The 20,392-nt window shown below is 35.2% G+C and overlaps 2 protein-coding genes across 2 annotated transcripts; both read left to right on the top strand.

Moving 5' to 3' along the window:
- Positions 1-6,042: 6,042 nt before the first annotated feature.
- On the top strand, positions 6,043-13,289 carry LOC136216765 (probable protein S-acyltransferase 14). Its single transcript, XM_066003327.1, has 7 exons — positions 6,043-6,530; positions 6,737-6,953; positions 7,038-7,129; positions 9,863-9,986; positions 10,066-10,151; positions 10,610-10,675; positions 12,759-13,289. Exons 1-7 carry the CDS (start codon positions 6,321-6,323, stop codon positions 12,882-12,884), a joined length of 921 nt encoding a protein of 306 aa, XP_065859399.1. The 5' UTR covers positions 6,043-6,320; the 3' UTR covers positions 12,885-13,289.
- Positions 13,290-14,529: 1,240 nt separating this feature from the next.
- LOC136216761 (uncharacterized) lies at positions 14,530-18,836 on the top strand. The gene is made up of 7 exons (XM_066003325.1): positions 14,530-14,687; positions 15,502-15,849; positions 15,937-16,109; positions 16,187-16,267; positions 16,785-16,860; positions 16,953-17,045; positions 18,437-18,836. Exons 2-7 carry the CDS (start codon positions 15,513-15,515, stop codon positions 18,568-18,570), a joined length of 894 nt encoding a protein of 297 aa, XP_065859397.1. The 5' UTR covers positions 14,530-14,687; positions 15,502-15,512; the 3' UTR covers positions 18,571-18,836.
- The last annotated feature ends 1,556 nt before the right edge of the window (positions 18,837-20,392 follow it).

The following is a 20,392-nucleotide window of genomic DNA, read 5'->3' as shown; positions in this document are numbered from 1 at the left end:
TAGACCAGTTGAGTGAAGCTGTAAGCATACTCAACATCAACAAGGCACAGATGGATGTTGATCCAGTTTCCAACAGTGAACTCCTGAGCTTTTCACAGGCCATTATGAAAGCCATGTGCATCAACAATGCCCAGCGGATGTTCTATGATTCTGCCCTGCTCAAAATGTACCATCAATCGTTTGGTCAGATCACCGCCTCGCTCACCTAGCTGAGCAAATCCCATGAATGCCTACTTAGCATGATTAGCAGCTCCCTCCGGGTTCCTCGGCATGTTCAGGATGACAGCGTTCCTGTAATTGATGGTTTGGGTGAAAGCACTAAGCGACTTCAGCGCTATTCTCACTACCTCTCCAATGCCGCTCGCAATGAAACTTTTCTCTACAAACCCGATGATGGCAAAACGGGGAAGAACATTCAAGAGGGAACTCAGCCTGCAGTTGGTGCGTCTGGGAGCAAAGATAAAGGGAAGGGAGTATATCAACCTGACCATCAAGCTCAGGTCAACTTGAAGAAAAAGAAGTAGAACTAGCTTAGTCAATATCTAGGACTTAGCTTTATATCCTGTCTTTGAATGTATGTGTCTTAAAAAGTCAATATATGATAAGTATTAGTTTTCTTCCTGACCTGACTAATAAAATTTGAACAAATAAATCAAGAAGTTAAACACACTCAGTATGCATTAACACCAAAACAACTTATGCAATAAACTGAGAGACAACATACTTCTAACATTTTTTGAAAAACTGACTTAAATCCAAACAAGCTCAAATCTAAAACTAAGTCAGTGTACACAAATGTCTGAAGTCTAATTCAATTAGATCTTGGAAGGTGTAGAATTAAGTTAAGACAACATGTGCAACCCTTACGGGGGAGTAATTTTAAAAATAAATCAATCATGGGGCAACTTATAACTGAGTTCCGTAATTATGTATTTTGCCAACATCAAAATGGGGGAGTTTGTTGAAACACCTTTCCACAAGATTTTGATTTGACAAAATCATCCATGATTAAAAGGCAATTAAATTTAAATGCTTTGATTTAATTGTACTAATGTGTTTGTTCAATATTGAGTGCAAGAATATATGTATAAAGTAAGACAGGACAGAAGTCAGCATAAGCAAAGTTGAGTGGAATAGAACTCGGCATGACAGAATGGAAGCCGAATGGAGTAGAACTCCGTATCAGAAGTTTTAGTCTAAGATGCCAGAACGAAGCTGACTAAAACAAAAGACTTCTTCAGCAGCGTATAAACAGAACGGAGCTAACCACAAAGCAACTCAGTATAGAAGTTGAACATTCGAGGATAACGAATGAAGCTGAGTCACAGTCAGGACAGCATGAAGGATCCACTCACTAAAGGACAAAGTCTGCCAATCTCTGCACCAATAATTGGAACCTCGAAGACATACAAAAGACTAATTCCAAGAGACATGGGTCATTGGATTATTGGTAAAAGACAACTGGCACAAAAAGACAAGCCAGACGCAAGAAGACAAACCTGACGCCTGAAGAAAACAGAGAAAGGGAATGGTGGAGCAGTCTGAAGCTGACCAGAAATTGTTCCCCAAAAGAGCCGTTTTGGTGTTAACGGTAACAACAATTCAAACGATCCAAATCTGCAATTTCCTCCTATAAAAAGACAATGAAGAACCTTGGATCATATACTGAAGCATCAAGAGAAAAATACAAAGAGAGAAAATCTTGAAAGCACTCAAATACAAAAAAATCTTACACCAATTTTTTCTATTCTCTGTGTAAATGCTAGATTGATTGTTGTGTAATCATCTAAAGTGTTCTTTAGTTTAAAAAGAACAAGTTCGTGATCAATAGGAATATTGAGAGTGTTAAGCTGAGTGACTTGGTTGTAAGCATTCAGTGATAGAGAAATCTAGGTGCTGGGTTGTAGCACTTAGTAGGAGTTGAGTAGACGAATAGAGGAAGGTACTCTTGCATATTCAACTGCCTTGTAATTGGTTTGTGCTCTACCGTTAAAGAGCTCAGTATTTGATTCAAAAAGCCCGGAGGACTCTGGGGACTGGACGTAGGCAGAGAGGCCGAACCAGGATAAGTGATACTGAGTAATCTCTAAACTCTCTCTCATATTGTATGTGTTGTTTGCTTTATTTACTCGGCATATAAATTGCCAAAGCTGACCTTGAGTAAATAAGTGGTGCTGAGTTAGAAGCTGACCTCCAAGAGTGTCAATTCCTAACTTACAAAAAGATACCTTTAGTCAACATCTGACTAAAGCTGTCTTAAGACATATCTCACCGAGCTAACCAAAAGCTGAGTTAACAAACTCTCAAAATAACTTCCAGTCAGCTTAATTAAAAAGCGAAAAAGTTATATTAGTTCCTAACCCCCCCCCTTGGAACTAATTACTAGGGACCAACAGCTTCATTGTGAAGCAGTTTAACAAGTCTTCTGGATCCTTCTTATTGCTGGGCTGAGTTGGTTCACAAGCTTTGGATCTGTTTGCTTGGGCTTTGATCTTGCTTAATGGGCTTTGGGCCTTGGTCTTAATGTCTTTCAGCACTTGTGAATTAAATACTTAAACACCACTTGAAAAAACACATTAGTAACAATTAAATCAAAGCATTTAAATTTAATGTGTTGGAATATTTTATCTTATGGATTTAATTCTAATTTAAATAGTTTTGTCAAATCAAAATCATTGTGGAAATGTGTTTCAACACCCGTACCTTGTATAAAAGGGTATGTGACGGGTACGGGATCAAAACCATTACCCGTTAGGATAATGGGACGAGTATGAGAATACCCCCCAGGTTTGGGTATTCGGTACCCGTCATAAAAATTTCATATATTAATAAATATCATTGTTTTTTAGATGTAAGATGTGAGATTTGAATCCCAACCTTTTGTTTTTCAACCACTAAGTGATACCACTAAGCTAATTTATTCTTATTAATTAAGATTCAATTTGTTCAATTTTAGATAGATGATTTATTAAATTTATACTTTGTTAAATTTGTAATATCTTTTGTTTTATTTATTGATTCTTAATGGGTAAGAGTACCCACGGGTACCCGCGAATTAAATGAGATGAGTATGAGATGCAAAAAGTATACCCCTTAGGATAATAGGACGAGTACATGTAATTAAAAAATAAAAGGGTAAGAGTTTGAGATTGGCATTACCTACGGGTACCCTACCCGTTGCCATCCCTACACCTACCCACCATCACTCCAATAGTAGGTATTCTTTGAAAGTTGCCAAACTCAATGTCATATCAGTTGACACTCTTTTAAACATCCTCTATTGGAGATGCTTTAAGTATGCTATTTTTTTAAAGTATGTAATTTTTTAATTTGACACGTTAAGTTTTTCATTGATTATAATCATACATTAAGTTCGTTGATGACAAAAAAAAAACTTAAATATTAAAATATTTCGATTAAAATATTTTATTTATTTTTAACATTTAAAAATCAATTTTTATGTTTAATTTAGCTATAAAGATATTGTAAAAATATTATTTCAAATCGTAAAAAACAGAATTCAAATGTATATGAAATAAATAATAATTTTTTTAACTGAATTAAATATTTACAACTAATTGTTTTTGTAAGTAAAAGTTTAATATGCGCAGTTATAATTGATCGGAATTCAATGCGTCAAATTGAAAAATTAAAGATTTAATCAATAAAAATTAAAAGAAAATTAGAGAGTCGATTAACAAAAATTGAAAAGATCTCGTGGGGACTGAAAAATGAAGAGAGTTAGTGGTTGACATGAAAAATGTTTCTCTCATGAGGGGTAAGGAGGTCTTCATAAAATATATGGCTAAGGCTTTTCCTCAATATATCATGAATTGTTTTCTACTTCCGAAGACTTTTTTTTTGTGATGAACTACATCGATGTGGAATCATAATTCAATATCAAGCGAATTCACTGGCTGAATTGGGAAAAATGTGCTTGTCGAAGGAGGATGGTGGGTTGGGGTTCAAGAATATTTTTACTTTTAATCTTGCACTTCTTGCTAAACAGGTGTGGATGGTGATTTAATTTCTTAATTCACTCTGTTCATAAGTCTTTAAGCACAAGTATTTTCCTAGATGAGGGGTGATGGAGGCTAAGATAGGGTATTGTGCTAGTCATGTGTGGCGTAGCCTTTTGAAGGCTAGACATGTTATGATTGGTGGGAGTTGCTGGAGAATAAGAGATGGTCGTTCAGTTAATTTGTTAAATTCTAGATGGATCCCTAGTGTTATGTGTAGCCAGCCCCTCTATTTATTAAATCCTACTCCTATTGTATCTGTATCATGTTTAATTGATTTGGATACTTTTAGTTGGAAAAAGAAGTTAATGTGCTTCTGCTTTTCATTTGATGTACCAGAGACTATTTGGAGGATTCCAATAAGTAGGCGGAATGTAACTAATTCTCTGTTTTGGTTACAGCTGGTTAAATCTGGTTATAAGGCTGCACTCAGTGTGTTGTGAGCATTTTCACATTTGGCTGCTTCTTCTATGGGTGGACATCAATTCTAGAGTCTGTTTTGGAAGATCAAAGTACTGACTAAATTCATTCATACTTTATGATGTGCTGTTAAAAATATTCTTCTTTGCTATGAAAATCTCATGAAGAAAGGGATAAATGGGCAAGGAGTGTGTTGTTTTTGTGGTCCGGATGCAAAGATTCTACTTCACCTATTCAAGGATTGCAAAAGCACTAGATTGTATCGGAAGCATTCAAATATGTTGTGTCTAGTGTACAAAATTTTAGGAACTAATTGTCTTGAATGGTTTGCTGCTATTTTCAATTTGTTATCAAGGGAAAAAGTTGCTATTTTTTGTGGCTTAATTTCATCCATTTGGTACGAAATGAACCAGTTAAATCACAGGAAGAAGAGGTTGGGACATGTCTGTTAGTTGCTGCGATATTGGAAATGATTTATCGATTTGCTGCAGGTCCAAATCTTTGCTCGGGTGTTGATGTTCGATCGAGTTTTGCTTCTGTTAGAGGTTTTGCTGATTTCGTCAACAATGTTGATGGTTCTGTTCAAGTGAATATCATCAGTGCTGACAATGCTGTTGGAGATCGTGTAGACCTTGCTGATGTTTCCGTTCAAGAGTTTACTGCAGGTCGTGTTGTCGTTGCTGCTGTTTCTGTCCACGAGTATGATACAAGTTCAATCCATATTTATGTAAGAAATAATAATATCATTGCTGCTGGTTTGGGTGTGTTGGTGGATAGCTTTGGTGCTTCAGTAGGCCATGTAGCTGCTGGTCGGCTAGTAATGGCATGGATTAGGCGGTGTGCTACTAGTAAGGCAGTGTCACATCTTGTAGCTAATACATGGAATGCTTCGATATCTTCTGGTTTGATAAGGATGCAACAAGACACAAGGAGATTGGGTTTAATGAGGGGAGAGATTGATGTAGGATCGAGTGGCGGGGGAAGAGTCTCTGAATCAGTTTTTTTGGATACCTCCAGTTACACACTACTTTAAGTTAATTTGTGATACGAATTTCTTAATTCGTTCTTTTCGAGGATCTTTTGGACTTGTGATTCGTGATTGTAATAAAGTAGTTTACCTATCTGGAGCAGAACCAATCGAATCAACTATGTCGGTACTTTATGCAGAATTAATAGATATATTTTGAATTCGATTCGAGTTATCTATGATTGTGGCTTCATTCTATTTTGGTAGCATCTGATTCAGCATCTGTTTCGAGGGGTTTAACAATTACCTAATTGGTTGGGTGTTAATATTGATGATATTTTAATGGTTACCCAACCTTCGTATTAATAGAATTCGTGAATGAGAAAAGACATGACACATCCTTTAACTGCTTGAGCTTGAGCTGACTTTATGAAATGGAAATTTTAATTTCTTTCTTAATTGAAGATTTCTAGAGGATGCACCTTCTAAATAGAAACATCAAGATAAACCTAAAAATTAATAAAAATTGAAAAATCTATTAAAACATTGCAACAAAACCAAGCCCTTTATCAAAATCTCCAATTTTATTTGTTTAGTATATACTAATTAATAATACAACAATTATTATAAATTATATAAACCGAAAAAAATAAATCTTTCTCCCTCCTTCTTCCACTCTTTCTCTCTCTCCGGTGTCCTTCAAAGTCCTCGTCTTCCTCACATGGATTCAACGGCGCAACAGAAATCCCAAATCCGATAAACCCTTGATTCTCAGATCATTCATTGCAGTAACACGGGGAAGAGTCTAAGGTTCCCCTTTCTCAGGTCTCAATTAAGTACTCCGATTCACCTGAATCTTCAGCCCAAGAAGGGAATTTGGCGTTTTCTTAGTTTCTTCATTTCTTCTATTGAGTATGCATAGATCTGGAGCTGCTATGGCTTGGAATGTATTTAAATTTTGTACGGCCTTGCGGGGTCTAGGCTCGATCATGATCCTATTAGTGCTTGGGGTTGTGGGTGTCACCTATTACGCCGTCGTTTTGACCAATTATGGCCCTGCGTTGTACGATGGTGGGGTTGATTCTGTCACTGGTTTGGCCGTCTTGATCCCATTTCATTCCTTGGTGAGATAATTCATTTCTTAATTATTTCCTAGTTGTTAAGATTATTACTTCAAGATTCAACTTTTTGTGTAAATTTCATGTTTAATAAGCGTCCTCAAATAGGGAAGTCTGGATTATAGATGCGGATCTCAGATTTTGTTTGGCTTCAAAATAACAGTATCTGATCGAAGTAGAACTAATAATGTTGATTTTGCTTAAATTTGCAGTTGGTGATGCTACTATGGAGTTACTTCTCTGTTGTTTTAACTGATCCGGGTGGTGTGCCTCCGAATTGGAGGCCTGCTATTGATGAGGAAAGAGGTGAAGCTGACCCATTGAATGGTTCAGATTTTGGTGCTTTGAACGATTCGTCAAATCTAAGAGTTCGGTATTGCCGGAAGTGCAACCAGATGAAACCACCTCGGTGCCATCATTGTTCTGTTTGTGAGTTTCATTCCAAACATTCCTCTCCTTTTCCTCATGTTCATCAGAGAAAGACTAATTATTGGCTACTTTGTACTTTTTCAGGCGGAAGATGTGTGCTAAAGATGGACCATCATTGCGTGTGGGTTGTAAATTGTGTTGGAGCATTAAATTATAAATACTTCCTACTGTTTTTGGTGAGTTGTTCATCACTATTGAGAGAATATATTTCATGCTCTTGTTCAATATTCTTTGTATCAACAGCTGCAGTCTAGAGCTGTCCTTTTTATGTGCATTTTCTGTTAAACTTAAAAAAGGAAATTGATGATGTATTAGCTGTCTTGACGGTTGTTAAAACGGATTGTCTTGTCATAATCATGTTACCTTATCTACATGATTATATATGACATAAATGATCCAAAAGTGATAATCGTGTAAAGTGAGTTTCATGTATATTGCGTTGTCGTGTCAAAAATTTACAGCTCTTGTTGATTGATAAATCTCTTAGGTTACTAGAGAACCTTTAAGCTTTTAACTTTCGATTGGTTTTAGCTTTATCAAACAGTTAGCACAATGATTCGTTGGTGCAGATTGTTGCGGTGTTAGTTATATTGTCTTGGTGGATAGGTGGATGGAGGAGATTTTTTTGGTTACATCATGGGGAGTGGACGTAGTTAAAGTTAGGCTTAATACATCGCTAGTCCCTCTACTTGTCCAGAAAAGTCAACTGCCCCCTATATTTTGAAGACGTCCTGTTTACCCCTTGAACTTGCTTAAAGTGATCCATTGGTCCTCGAAACTTGCTTAAAGTGATAAACACTTCAACTTGTCCAAAACCTCCCCTTGCTCTACTACGTGGATTTTAAGGGGGTCAATAGGTCACTTTATGCAGGTTCAAGGGTATATAAGACGTTTCAAAAGTGTAGGGGGCGATTGGCTTTTCTGGACAAGTACAGAGGCTAGAAATATATTAGGCCTTGAAGTTATATTGCAGTACTTATCAAATACAGACAAAATTTATGGCCTCAGACACAGACACAGTGTAGTTTGATTCTTTTTATGCATTTGGGGTCTTGATCAGTGTTTAAGCTTTTTTATAATTGGAATATGTTGCTGTTTGGTTCTTTTGTGGAAAATGCGGGCGTGCCAGAGAATTATAGTGTTCTCAAACTATGAAATTGAATTGATTGCGCTTTTTGACTTCTACTTAACAAACGATGGTAAGAAATAAAGAGACCTAAAATTCCAAAGAATTCGATTATCAAAACGATAACGACCTTACAAAAATGATTAAGAACAAAACAAATAAAATTGTACTGGAAGCTTGAATGAACTTGAACTTTGAAAATTAAAACTAAGGAAACAATTGTGAAATTGAAATTGCTGAAGTCTAGAGATAATTTGCTGGAGTTTTGCTTAGGTGTGTTGAGTTGTCCTTCTTTCATCGTGGTTTCTGCGTAACTTCCTGCTCCTTCCACTAAATTACGTTCTCCATCATCTTAAGTAATTGCTCCACTTTGATTTCCACGATGGATTGAATCTAACACTTTCTATTTTTCCTGCTTTTTAATTGGCTCACAAAATACATGTTAAAAATCTTAAATGACCTTCTTAGTTTCCCCTGGGTTCCCTTAAGGTTCACTCTAGAAAGTTGATTTCCCCCCGGTTCCTCTTGAGGTTCACTATAGGAAGTTGGTTTCCCTAGTTCCCCTTGAGGTTCATTATAGGAAGTTGGTTTCCCCCGGTTCCCCTTGAGGTTCACTATAGGAAGTTGGTTCCCCTCGTTCCCCTTGGGGTTCACTATAGGAAGTTGGTTTCCTTCGGTTCCCCTTGAGGTTCACTATAGTAAGTTGGTTTCCCTCGGTTTCCCTCGGTTTCCCTTGAGGTTCACTATAGGAAGTTGGTTTCCCTCAAGATGTTTCCCTTAGCTTCCTTTAAGATTTTTTCCTGGGTAAACTGAGGTTCACTCTAGAAAAATCTAAGTGAATGATGTACCAGGAAAACATAAAAAGTTTCCTAAAATGAAAAGTTAATAGGCCTTTTAAGAAAAAGTTTCCTAAACTGTTCTTTTAAGAAAAAGTTTCCTAAAAAGAAAAGTTTATCCTATGAAAAGTGTACACCAGAGTATGCATCAAGAAAACTTTATTTTTAGTGCAAACAGTTGCCTAAATAATTTTGCAATTATACCAATGTCATCTCTTCTAAAAATCCACATCATTTAGTTTGGCAGTTATCTTGTCAACCTTAAGGCTAGTAGGAACTATTGTTTATGAGTTCAATTTTAGTTTGTTAACATGAGAAAGTTGTAACGAACTAGTCCTAAGGTGGTGGCACCGGGGTGGGAAGACCTAAGCAAGGTTGGGGCAAGAATTAATTGAATCCCACATCAGAAATGGGGAGCGCGTAATTGTGCCATATTAATACGATGTTTTCAATACTTGGATGCGTTTTAAAGCCGTGACCCGTGAGGCCTGAGGAATGATACCAATTGTAACATATTGGTCCCATACCATGTTAACATTGTCTTCTTTGGCCCAAGTCCCATTCCTTGTACCCACGGATTTAAAGCTTTCTACACGTATCAGAACACACTTTACTAAATCACTCCTCTATTTCTGATGTGGGATTCAGTTCATTGCATCGTCATCCCTTAGGCCGTCCCTTAGGTCTTCCACCCCAGTTTCACTCTCTTAGAACCAGGTCATTACAAACGAATATGCATTTTGCAATATTGTATCATTGACATCGTAGCAACAGAAATGTTAGTGATTTCAGAAAACCTGTCTTGGAGATTGGTCATTTGTCCATGGTGACACATACTACGCTTGCATAATATGTGTTTTCTCATAGTGGAGCTCAATTTGATTAATGATAACATGATAATTTTTCTTCTGTGTACTGCTGAATTTTGATCTTAAATGTCATTACAGTTCTACACGTTTCTAGAGACAAGTCTTGTGACATTGTCATTGCTGCCTCACTTTGTTGCATTTTTCGGTGATGGAGAAATTCCAGGAACTCCTGGGACCCTTGCAACCACATTTCTTGCCTTCGGTACGTTCTTCTCCGCCTATTTATCCAATCCACTTAATCAGTAATCAATGTCTTATAACTATTTGTTTTCTTTTTACAGTTTTGAATCTGGCATTTGCGTTGAGTGTTATGGGATTTCTGATCATGCACATATCATTGGTTTCTGCCAATACCACAACTATTGAGGTATTGCATTTTACTAAACTTTGTCTTTCGACTTTGTCTTTTGGTTCTTTTAGTGTTCGTTTGGTTCAACAGTTATTATTTGCTGTTGTTGGTAGATATTAGCTAATTTTCTTTCCAAAATAGCTATCAGTATCTGTTTCTTAATCCTAATCAAACACTCACATTCTATTGTTTGGAGTAAAAAAGCAAAAATGCTCTACAAAAGGAGAAAAAGCAGGCACTTAATATCAAGCCTCTTGTGTTTTTTTCATTATTTTCCCTGAACAAACTATGATTGTCTGACCTTGAATGGCAATAGTAAAAATTTGTTTATGGTCATATAGTCATTTGGCATAGTTTAACTTGTCAAATTTAATAATAAAAGTTATTTGTGGGCTGCTTAAGCTTTTAAGCCAGTTCCTTGAATTCAATGCTGGGTCGCCATTGATATTTGCATTTGCTATTTGTCTTATGGTCAGGCATATGAGAAGAAAATCACACCAAAATGGCGCTATGACCTTGGTCGAAGGAGAAATTTTGAGCAGGTACTTGTCCTTTTGCAGTTTTTTGCTGCTGCTTATTTGTTCTTTACATGAGCACTGCTAGAAACTTGAAATTTAGGGTAAGATTATAATGATAATAATTGAGATATCTTATATTGATCAAGAAAAGGAAATAATATGGACACAAGATGCTAACCAGCACCTCCCAGAGAATTCTTGCCTCTCTCACTAGGAGCCAAAATAAAATAATCAATCCTCCCTTTCTCAACTATTAGCTATAGCCTATAGGTATTTATATAAGAGGTAAAAGAGCTAAACTAGGAAAGCTAATAAAAGCAAATACAATTACTCTTATTGACCATTGATTATTGACTAAGACTATTGACCATTGACTATTGACTTAGACTATTGATTACATGTATCTATTCATAGTGTAAGAGCATCTCCAATAGAGGTTGCTTTAAAGATTGGCAAAACTTAACACATCATACTAAAATATTATATTTTATTAACTTAATCATCCACATCACTTTTGATAACTTTTGGTAAAAAATGCTCAAATAGTAAGCAATTTTAAAAGTTGCCACAATGTCCCCACAAATCGTTACTTTATATATAATTTATTTTAATTATAAATATTGTCAAATAATAGTGAAAGGAGAGAGACTCATAAAAAAGGTGCACAGTAAATCATCTTTTTATACATTAAAAAAAAGTTTGGCTTTAAGGTTGCCAAAAAGTGGCAACCTTGCTTGGCACCCACCATCACTCCAATAGTAGGCACCCTTTGAAAGTTGCCAAGCCCAATGCCACATTATACTCTTTTAAGCATCCTCTATTGGAGATGCTCTACCACCTAACTTATGCCACCTAACCATTCTCTGCTGCCCTCCTCCTTCTAGAATAAACTTGAGACATCTTAGGCTTTGGGTCTACTGTAGCACTTCTCTATCAAGCACCTTGTATGAAATTTGATACTACTATAGTACTTATAGTGAATGATGTCAACTGCATGCAGCTGTAGTATAGCATAAAACTCTAAAGGAAAAACACATATTTAAGGTTCTGGTCAATTCATCTTTTACTGATTAAGCTCCTAATCTCTTAAATGTACACATTAAATGCTTGATCAATTATTATTGAACACATTAAGACCGATCTTTTAAATGGATACATTAAGCAATGATTAATTAATTACACATTAAGTTCCTCTTAGACGGCCTTTTATATGTGTGATTCAAACTCTGTTTAGTGCGCTTGAAACTTCCAAGATAACCTTACCACATTAACTCAAACTCATTTAGTTTAACTGTTTTACTTAAGGGAACTACGACATGCTTGCACTTCCACACGCTCTAAATGGAGTTTGAATCAAACACTTAACTGGGCCGTCCAATAGGGGCTTATTGTGTTAAAAAATAATTGACCAAGGGGTGAATGTATCCTTTTAAAAGATTAGGGGCTTAATGTATCAATTTAAAAGATGAGGGGCTTCGGTCAATTAAGGTTGGCTTGAGTGGTTAGCCCCTCATTGACCAGACTGCTCCATAGTGTCCATAGGGCTCCTTTCTGATGGATATATCCTGCCTCTCTTTCCCTAGGTAAGATGCCCGCCTTTTAGTCCCTGAGGGGACTAGGGTGGATCACTTACGCCAAGTGTTTGTTCATTGGCCCAAGAGTGGCGGAGAATCCTAGGATGAAGAGTCACTGTCCCCTATAGTATTCAACACTCCTTGCTAAAGCCTCTGTGAAGCTGTGCCATGCTTGGGCCAGTTGGTATACTGGCCAACTGCCTCTCCCTTACACTTAGCTATCATGGTGCCTGTCAATTTTACCTACAGCCGTTTTAGATCAAAGATATATAGAGTTGCGGGTGTTAAAAACAGTTAAAATTATCCTCGAAACTTGTTCGCACAGTCTTATCTTGTGATCACTATCATATTAACTTACAAGCCTAGATGATGCTGAAATCCTCTTGTTAAATTTGTCTCTAAGTGATTACAAAACAAAAGAAGTCATGAAATCTCTAGAATTTCGTCCTTTTTGGTTTGAGTTCTAATGCTCGTACTTGTATATTCCAGCTCATACAATTATGTTCTACAACATTTTGATGTTTTTGTCGCAGGTATTCGGGCTAGATAAACGGTATTGGTTCATCCCAGCTTATTCAGAAGAAGATTTGCGACGAATGCCTGCACTTCAGGGTCTTGAATATCCATCGAAGCCCGACTTGGACTCCCAAGAGTTCTAGGAACCAGTTGTGGAACTGGAAAATTTTCTAATGTAACACTAAAACATGAGGCCCCTCTAAAATGTGCCAGGAGGTCATCACTGATGAATAAATTGCAGCTAACCTGGGGTTCGTAATGATACATTCCCACTCCCACGAGGCTTCTTTCTGAAATAACTGGAGAGAAAGAGAGTGTAATGTAGTTTGAAGCTCGCTGAGCTGACAAAAAATGTAGGCTGTGGTATACCGGGAGGGGCGCGTTGGACGGGCTAATATGTTTATGAGTTGTTCTAGTTCTGAGAAGGGTTGAAAATTACTTAGAAAGGGAATGTAACTTGATTGATGTAGAGGATATGTTGATGTTTATGTATGTATTCTTGTACATTTTAATAGAGCAGATAGAGAAATGGGTCTGGCTTTTTCTGACCTCGTCTGTTTATTTTTTGCTATGATTAGTATAATTTTTCACTTGATTGTGCTTAGTTTTTATTGTGATGAATCTGGCTGAAATGTTGTTTAGTCTAGCACTCTTGTCAATATCTATTGCACTGATTATTGTTTATACAATTTACAGAACTCGATTACCTCGTTTGACATAACATGCAACTCGGTTTGACATAACACGTTTGAAACTAAGATTGTGACAATTGGAAAAAGTTTAAGTAAAATAGTGAAATGTCAATAAAAGAGGAATGCACATACAAATTTCTCCAAATTTCAGCAGGTTAAGATGATTGGAATTTTCATATAGGCTTATTAATGAGGTGAACACCTACTAATATCTATTAGGTTCCGTCTCTAACCTCTAGAACTTAATATTAAAGGGTCGAAAATGGGAATAAAATTTGGAAAATTTATTCGATAACTTGATTGTTTTGAGTATATCTGACGATGTTTTGAGTACCAGTTTTATAAGTCAGACAGAAGCATTAGCCTTGATTTTTTTTTTTATTATTATTATTATGATAGAAGCATTATTCTAATGAAAAATATTAAATTAAGAAAAAAAAAAGAGAAGAGATAAAATTAAATTAAGAAAAAAAAAAGAGAGAAGAGATAAAAAAATTCTCGTTTTTATTCTAATGAAAACGAGAAAAATCTATATAAAAAAGAAAATATTAACTTAAGAAAAAAAGAGCGAAGAGATAAAATTTAGAAAATTTATTCGATAAGTTGGTGTGTCGAACATCAGTTTGATACGTATTCTAATAATCCAGACAGAAGCATCAGACTCGTTTTTTTATTCGATAACTTGATGTAATGGACGATGTTTAGTATCGGTTTGATACGTATTCTAATAATCCAGACAAAAGCATTAGGTTCGATTTTTTTTATTATTATCATAGATAATGAAAAATCTATATAAAAAAGAAAATACTAAATTAAGAAATTCAACAATAAAAAAGGAAAAAAAGAGAGAAAATTCTAGGTGAGAGAAGAGATAAAATTTGGAAAATTTATTCGATAAGTTAGTGTTTCTGTTTCGAACTCAATTTTATAAGTATTCTAATAATCCAGACACAAATATGAGCTTCCTTAATTTACTTTAAATATGATATAATTATATAGAAAATAAATAAATAAATTAAAAAATTAAACAATAGAAAAGGAAAAAAAAAAGAAAGAAAGAGAAGATTCTAGGTGAGAGAAGAGAGAACTACTAATACGTGGCACCCAAAGTTTCTCCATCTTTCTATCGATTTTCAAATTCCGATACTATATAAGGCCCGTTTTACGAAAACCAACACCAAGGTTCATTCTAGTTCCTTCTATCTCGCCTGCGGAATCTCCCAATTGCAACATTGCAATTGATTCTTGTTTCAGGTAATTTCTTAGAATTTCATTCTTCTTTTAAATCAATCTATCATTTCTAACTTCACGATATCTCCTAATCCAAATTTCATCTGAAAATCTTCAATATGAGTTTTTCTTTTTTTCCTTCTTCTGTTAGTTTGATGATATTGATTTAGTTAATTTATTTTCATTTTGAAGTTTCCTTTTCCGTTCAATCTAAGATATAAATGATGTACTCCGAATGGATGCTTCCATTTCCCTCTTATTGTGGAATTTTCGCGATTTGTTTTGGAGTTTTTAATCAGGCAAACCGAGTAGCAGAATGAACTATCTAGAAACAACGTGATCGGAAATTAAATTTTGGTTCTGTGAATAATCTTTCTTCACTCATTTCTTTTTCCTATCAGCTATGTGACGGAGTCGATTATGGATGTGTATTTGTGTAATAGGCCGAAATTGCTAATCTGAGTGTTGATGCTGTTTCTTAAATGTCATAAAAAGAACCATAAAATATAGGAATATGATTCTTAACCACCATTCTACTGAAGTGAGTCGTTTCTAGTTTACTGCATTCCATTCTACCTAACATCCTTTGCCTGTTTTCTTCAGCATATAAAGTTTCAATAGTCAATGAATTTTCTCCTTTTTTATTTGCTGCTAATCATGATTCGTTTCAAGTGTAAACACTTCAAGTTAGTTGATTAGGTTATCTTTTGTTTATGCCGTATTCTCCGATTATGGGATAATCTGTTGTGATCTTCCCCCCTTTTGTATTTTGCGCATTCACCTCTCTGAAACATGCTTATGTGTCCATTAATGAACAGTTCTTTTTTGAATTTTGAAGCTATATAAGAGATGCACAGGGAGGGAGAAGGTAGAAATGATATTTTCAGTATGGGTGACCCTTTTGGTGATTTCCGTAGCTTTGGAATGACATCCAGCATATTTGGAGGGAGGGATCCATTTAATTACCCATTCTTTACTACTCCCAATCGTCCTTTTGGGAGTATGTTTGAGTCTAATTTGTTTGGACATCCGACTTCTGCTACTAGTGAGACATCACATATCAGTGAAGCAAAAGGAGTTGTTATAGAAGAGCTAAGTTCTGATGATGAAGGAGAGAAAGAAAAAGATATACACCGTACCTCTGGCAAAGGACCATCTGTTGAGCATCCTGATGATGATCTTGATGGTAAATGAATGATAAACTGTGAATTTTCTTTTGTTCATCCTCTAATTATTATGTGCTTGCATATATAATTAATGATGTCTATTACAGATTTGGTTGATGAGAGAAGCAAGAATGTGAATCTTAGGAATGACTCTAACAGAGTAGAAAGGACTAAGCCACAGACTCACAATTTCAGTTTCCAGACTTGCAAAGTTACATATGGTGGTTGGGACGGTGCATATTACTCTTCTACAAGGACAAGAAGCGCAGGCACTGATGGAGTATGTGACTTTTTTCCGAGTGGATCAGCTTGATTTTCATTTTGTTTTTGTGGTCTAACATTGTGGTTGTGCATTAGGTGATAATTGAGGAGAGCAAAGAAGCAGACAAAACAACGGGACAAGCAACACACAGGATATCTAGAGGAATTCATGATAAGGTTATTATCTTGTTCTTAACATGTCCTAAACAGAAAATTTGATTAATAATTCATTGCGTGGAAGTGTCAGATGTCAGATTTTTTTACTTGATGAACAACATTTTTCACCCTCTATATGTTCTATTACAGTCTAAATTGCATATCTCTGTTGCCTGCAAAGTATTCATGAAAATAGTATGTCTTTCTCCGGTTTCCCAATTCATTCATTTGAAGGGCTACTAAAATATTTCCCAATTTTAAAGGAATATTATGACTTATTTTAAAGGAATGTTATGACTTATTTTAAAGGAATATTATGACTTATTTCTTGAATTCGATGTGATTGTTCAATCATCAGTCTATCCTTTGCTAATAGTAGTTTATTTGCATACCAAATAGTCTGGTTATTCAATGACTTTTTCACCTCTTCTTGGTTATAAATGGGAAGACATGGACATCCTGCTCTTTTTTTACTGCATGTGCACACATATAGTTAGACCATGTTTTGTGGCGATTGAAATGTCTCTCTCTTATGCAGGGCCATTCAGTAACAAGGAAGCTTAATTCAGATGGTAAGGTGGATACAATGCAAACATTGCACAATCTGGAAGAAGGTTTGCAGCTGCTGCCTCCCTTTATGACTATATGTCCATTCTGTAAAATTATTGTTATCAACACTGGAACTAACTTTGGGTTGATTTTCCAGATGAGCTTACTGGTTTTGAGGAAAGATGGAAGGGTAATATGAGAGGACAGCGGCTTGGCTCGAGAAATCAATTTGATATGCATGGTGGTCCAGGTACCTTTTGGTTACTTATGATATGTGTTAGGATTCATTTTGCTTCTAGTTTTGTGTGTTGATCTTGCTGAAAGATCATTAATTGTGCAGCAGATGTTGTGCTTTTAATACACCTGTATGAGGGTTACAAGTAGTAATTAAGGTTTCCTTATTTATTTGGATGTAAACAGCCCTTTAGAGGTGTAGGGTTTGAGCATAGCATAGGCATTAGATGAAGCCATGCTCTTTGTTTGGAAGAACATCAATTATGAACTATATTACGTGGGAACGGGAACAGGTATTAAAACTGAAACAAAAACGAAAACAGGGAAATGGTATTTGTAAAAGTTATAGGTAATAGAAACATGGGGAAACATGTAAATAATGAAAATATATGGATGTGTTCATAACATAGTTATTAAAGGCGCGCCTCGGCTAAGGCTCCAGCCTTAGCGCCTTGGTCAGTAAGGCGCGTGCCTTGGCTACCTTAGGGTAATTTAGGGTATTTTAGGGCTGAGGGTATTTTAGGGTTTTGAGGGTGTTTTAGGGTTAGGGTATTTTAGGGTTTTTTAAGTTCAGAAAATAAAAGAAAAATTGAGACAGACAGAGATCGAAAGTTTTTACTACACATATCGCAGCAAACATTATGCCTTAGTAGTTAACTAGAACTTAACTCATGCATTTTATGGTTTTATTGTTGGTATTTGACTATTTGTGACTAGTATTATGAATTTATGAATTTTTTTTTGGTGCGCCTCGAGTCGCTCGGGCGCGCGCCTTAAGTTGCGCCTTGTGCCAAGGCTCCAGGACCCCCCTTGCGCCTTAGTGCGCCTTGCGCCTTTAATAACTATGGTTCATAAACTTTTATAATAATAAGGTTTATACTTATATACGTTAATCACGTATAAGTCACACAATAGAGGAAAAAAAGGTTTTTTCATTTCGAAACCTTGTAGAAGAATAATCAGGGATTTACTATACATGTCATTAGCATTAATCCACTTCTGTAAACACATTGCATCCTATAAAACAAGTTACTAAATTTTAAGAAACGGGTTTCTAATTTTTGTAAATTACGAAAACATGAGTGAAAATTTCGCACAAGTTCCCGAGAGTTTCGGTTCCCGAGAGTTTCGGTTTATGAAATGTTTTTGGAGAGTTTCGGTTTATGAAATGTTTCTGGAAACCTAAAACACCTTAAAATCAAGGTTTCCGTGCAACATAAATTATAAGAAATATCATTATGAAAAGCATTCCCTTGCATGCTTGTGGCTATAACTAGATGGCTGTTTCACGTCCATCATTTTTCTTGGTTAATCTTTACCTATTACATTATTTCCTTTTAAGTATTACATTATTTCCTTCTAAGTTTTTGACGCGACTAAATCTATTTCCCACTTGCAATATTGTAGGTTCTAGCAACAGTGAACACAAGGGAGTGGCCAGTTGGGGAGGTTGGGCGCTTCCATCGGTAGAGCAACCACGAAACACTGGAGCAACTTTTTCTGGAAAAACCAGAAAAGTTGTTAGGATCAACATAGAATAGATCAAGAATTCATTGTTAAAAGCTTCGTTTGGAGGTTGGCCACAGAGTTCTGCAGGCTGCTGGTTCTTTCCTCTTAGAATCTGTATATAACAGGCAGTTGGTTTGGAAAATAAGTTTGTATGTCTGAGTTTGTCGAGTCTTAGCATCTTATATTGGAGACCGATATCTCTTTGTAGACTTGCAAAAGACATTTGGAAATTGTCTTAAGGGTCTCAATACGTTTTCATGTATTCTTAGGGTCTGTTATGTTTGTTGGTTTTCGGTTTTGTGGTGTTTTTAGTTCACTTCGCTGGCTACATTTAACAGGTAGCCTTTTATCTAATAGTTCGCCTGTCAGATAGGCGCACTGGTGGCAGGAGTTGCTCAAAGAGCTATGAAGCACCATTTTGTCTGTCTAAATGGCCGACTGATTGCTTTGAATGCTTAAAGAAAATGTCAAGCATGCTATTATCACTGATGGATTTAACCAAAAACGCCATAAAATTCAAAATAGTTATAAATCCACCTTAATTAGAAAAATAGTTTTGAAATTGAAATTGAGCGCGGATGTGTGATACCTCTACAAGGACTCCTTGAGGGCTATAGTTTCGTAACACAACATATATAATAAGCTCTAATAGTGAAAAAAATAAAGTAATAGTTTTGTAACACAATATATATAATAAGTTCTAATGGTTGACAATGAGTTTATTGTGTGACATAATAAAACTATGTAGGTGGTTGAGAGTTTATCTATGACTAGGGAGGTCATGAGTTCGAAACCACATCCGGGTGGGATGGGTATTTTTCTTTCTTCTTTAATGTAAGCGCATTGCGCAAATTTAAAAAAAAAAAAAACTCTAATGGTGAAAAAAGTAAAATAAAACTTATTTTGTAAAAAACAAAGTAATCATAATCAGTATAGTCAAAATATAAGTGTCTATGTTTTTGAGTTTTAGTGTTTGTAGTAGTTTGATTTGAGAAAGAATTTGCTTAAAGTGTGTTTAAGATTGAATTTTGAGTTTTAGTGTTTGCTGTAAGTTTAATTTGGGAAAGAATTTTGACTAACTTCGAATCAAGTAATTATATATTTTTAAATTGGAAAAGGATTATATATAAAAAAAGAAAATAATATTTGGTTGAGATGAAACTTTAGAATACTTTCCTTTTTAGAGGTGTAAGTAGAGAAATTCTACATGCCACATCATATATAATAACGACTATTCACGTATTTGTGTTAAATAATTCGATGTCACATAACAGAGTTTAGAGTTTAAAGTATAGAATTTAGATTTGAAAAATTATTTACAACTATACCAATACCAAGTAGTGATTTTGAATTATGTCAAACTAGTAAAATCAGTATTTTTAATACATTTTAAAGATTGAAATTTATAAATTAGGTGTCTAAAATTTATGAATTGGGCCATGTCTAGGTATATTTTGGGAAAATTACACAGAAATTCAACTTTTAAAAACTATATCAAGTCATAATTAATATATTTTAGCGATTAGAACTTATAAATTGAAAGTCTAGAATATATTTTCTAGGGTTTATGATTTATGAATTGGAGTCTAGAATTTTTAAATTATGGTGTAAAATCATAATATATAGAAAATAATGACATATTAAGAACTAAGTTTGGTGATATGATTTAGTTGTAATTTTTTACTTAATTATGATATTCATGTAGTTAACCCATATATTTTCTAGGGTTTAGGATTTATGAATTGGGTCTAGAATTTTTAATTTAGAATGTAAAATTATACTTTATTTCTAATAAATAGAAAATAATGACATATTAAGAATTAAGTTTAATAATATGATTTAGTTGTAATTTGG

The sequence above is a fragment of the Euphorbia lathyris genome, chromosome 2 (genome assembly GCF_963576675.1).
Source record: "Euphorbia lathyris chromosome 2, ddEupLath1.1, whole genome shotgun sequence".
NCBI lineage: Eukaryota > Viridiplantae > Streptophyta > Magnoliopsida > Malpighiales > Euphorbiaceae > Euphorbia > Euphorbia lathyris.
The sequence above is the reverse complement of the archived record's forward strand: the minus strand, read 5'-3'. Positions and strand labels throughout refer to the sequence as shown.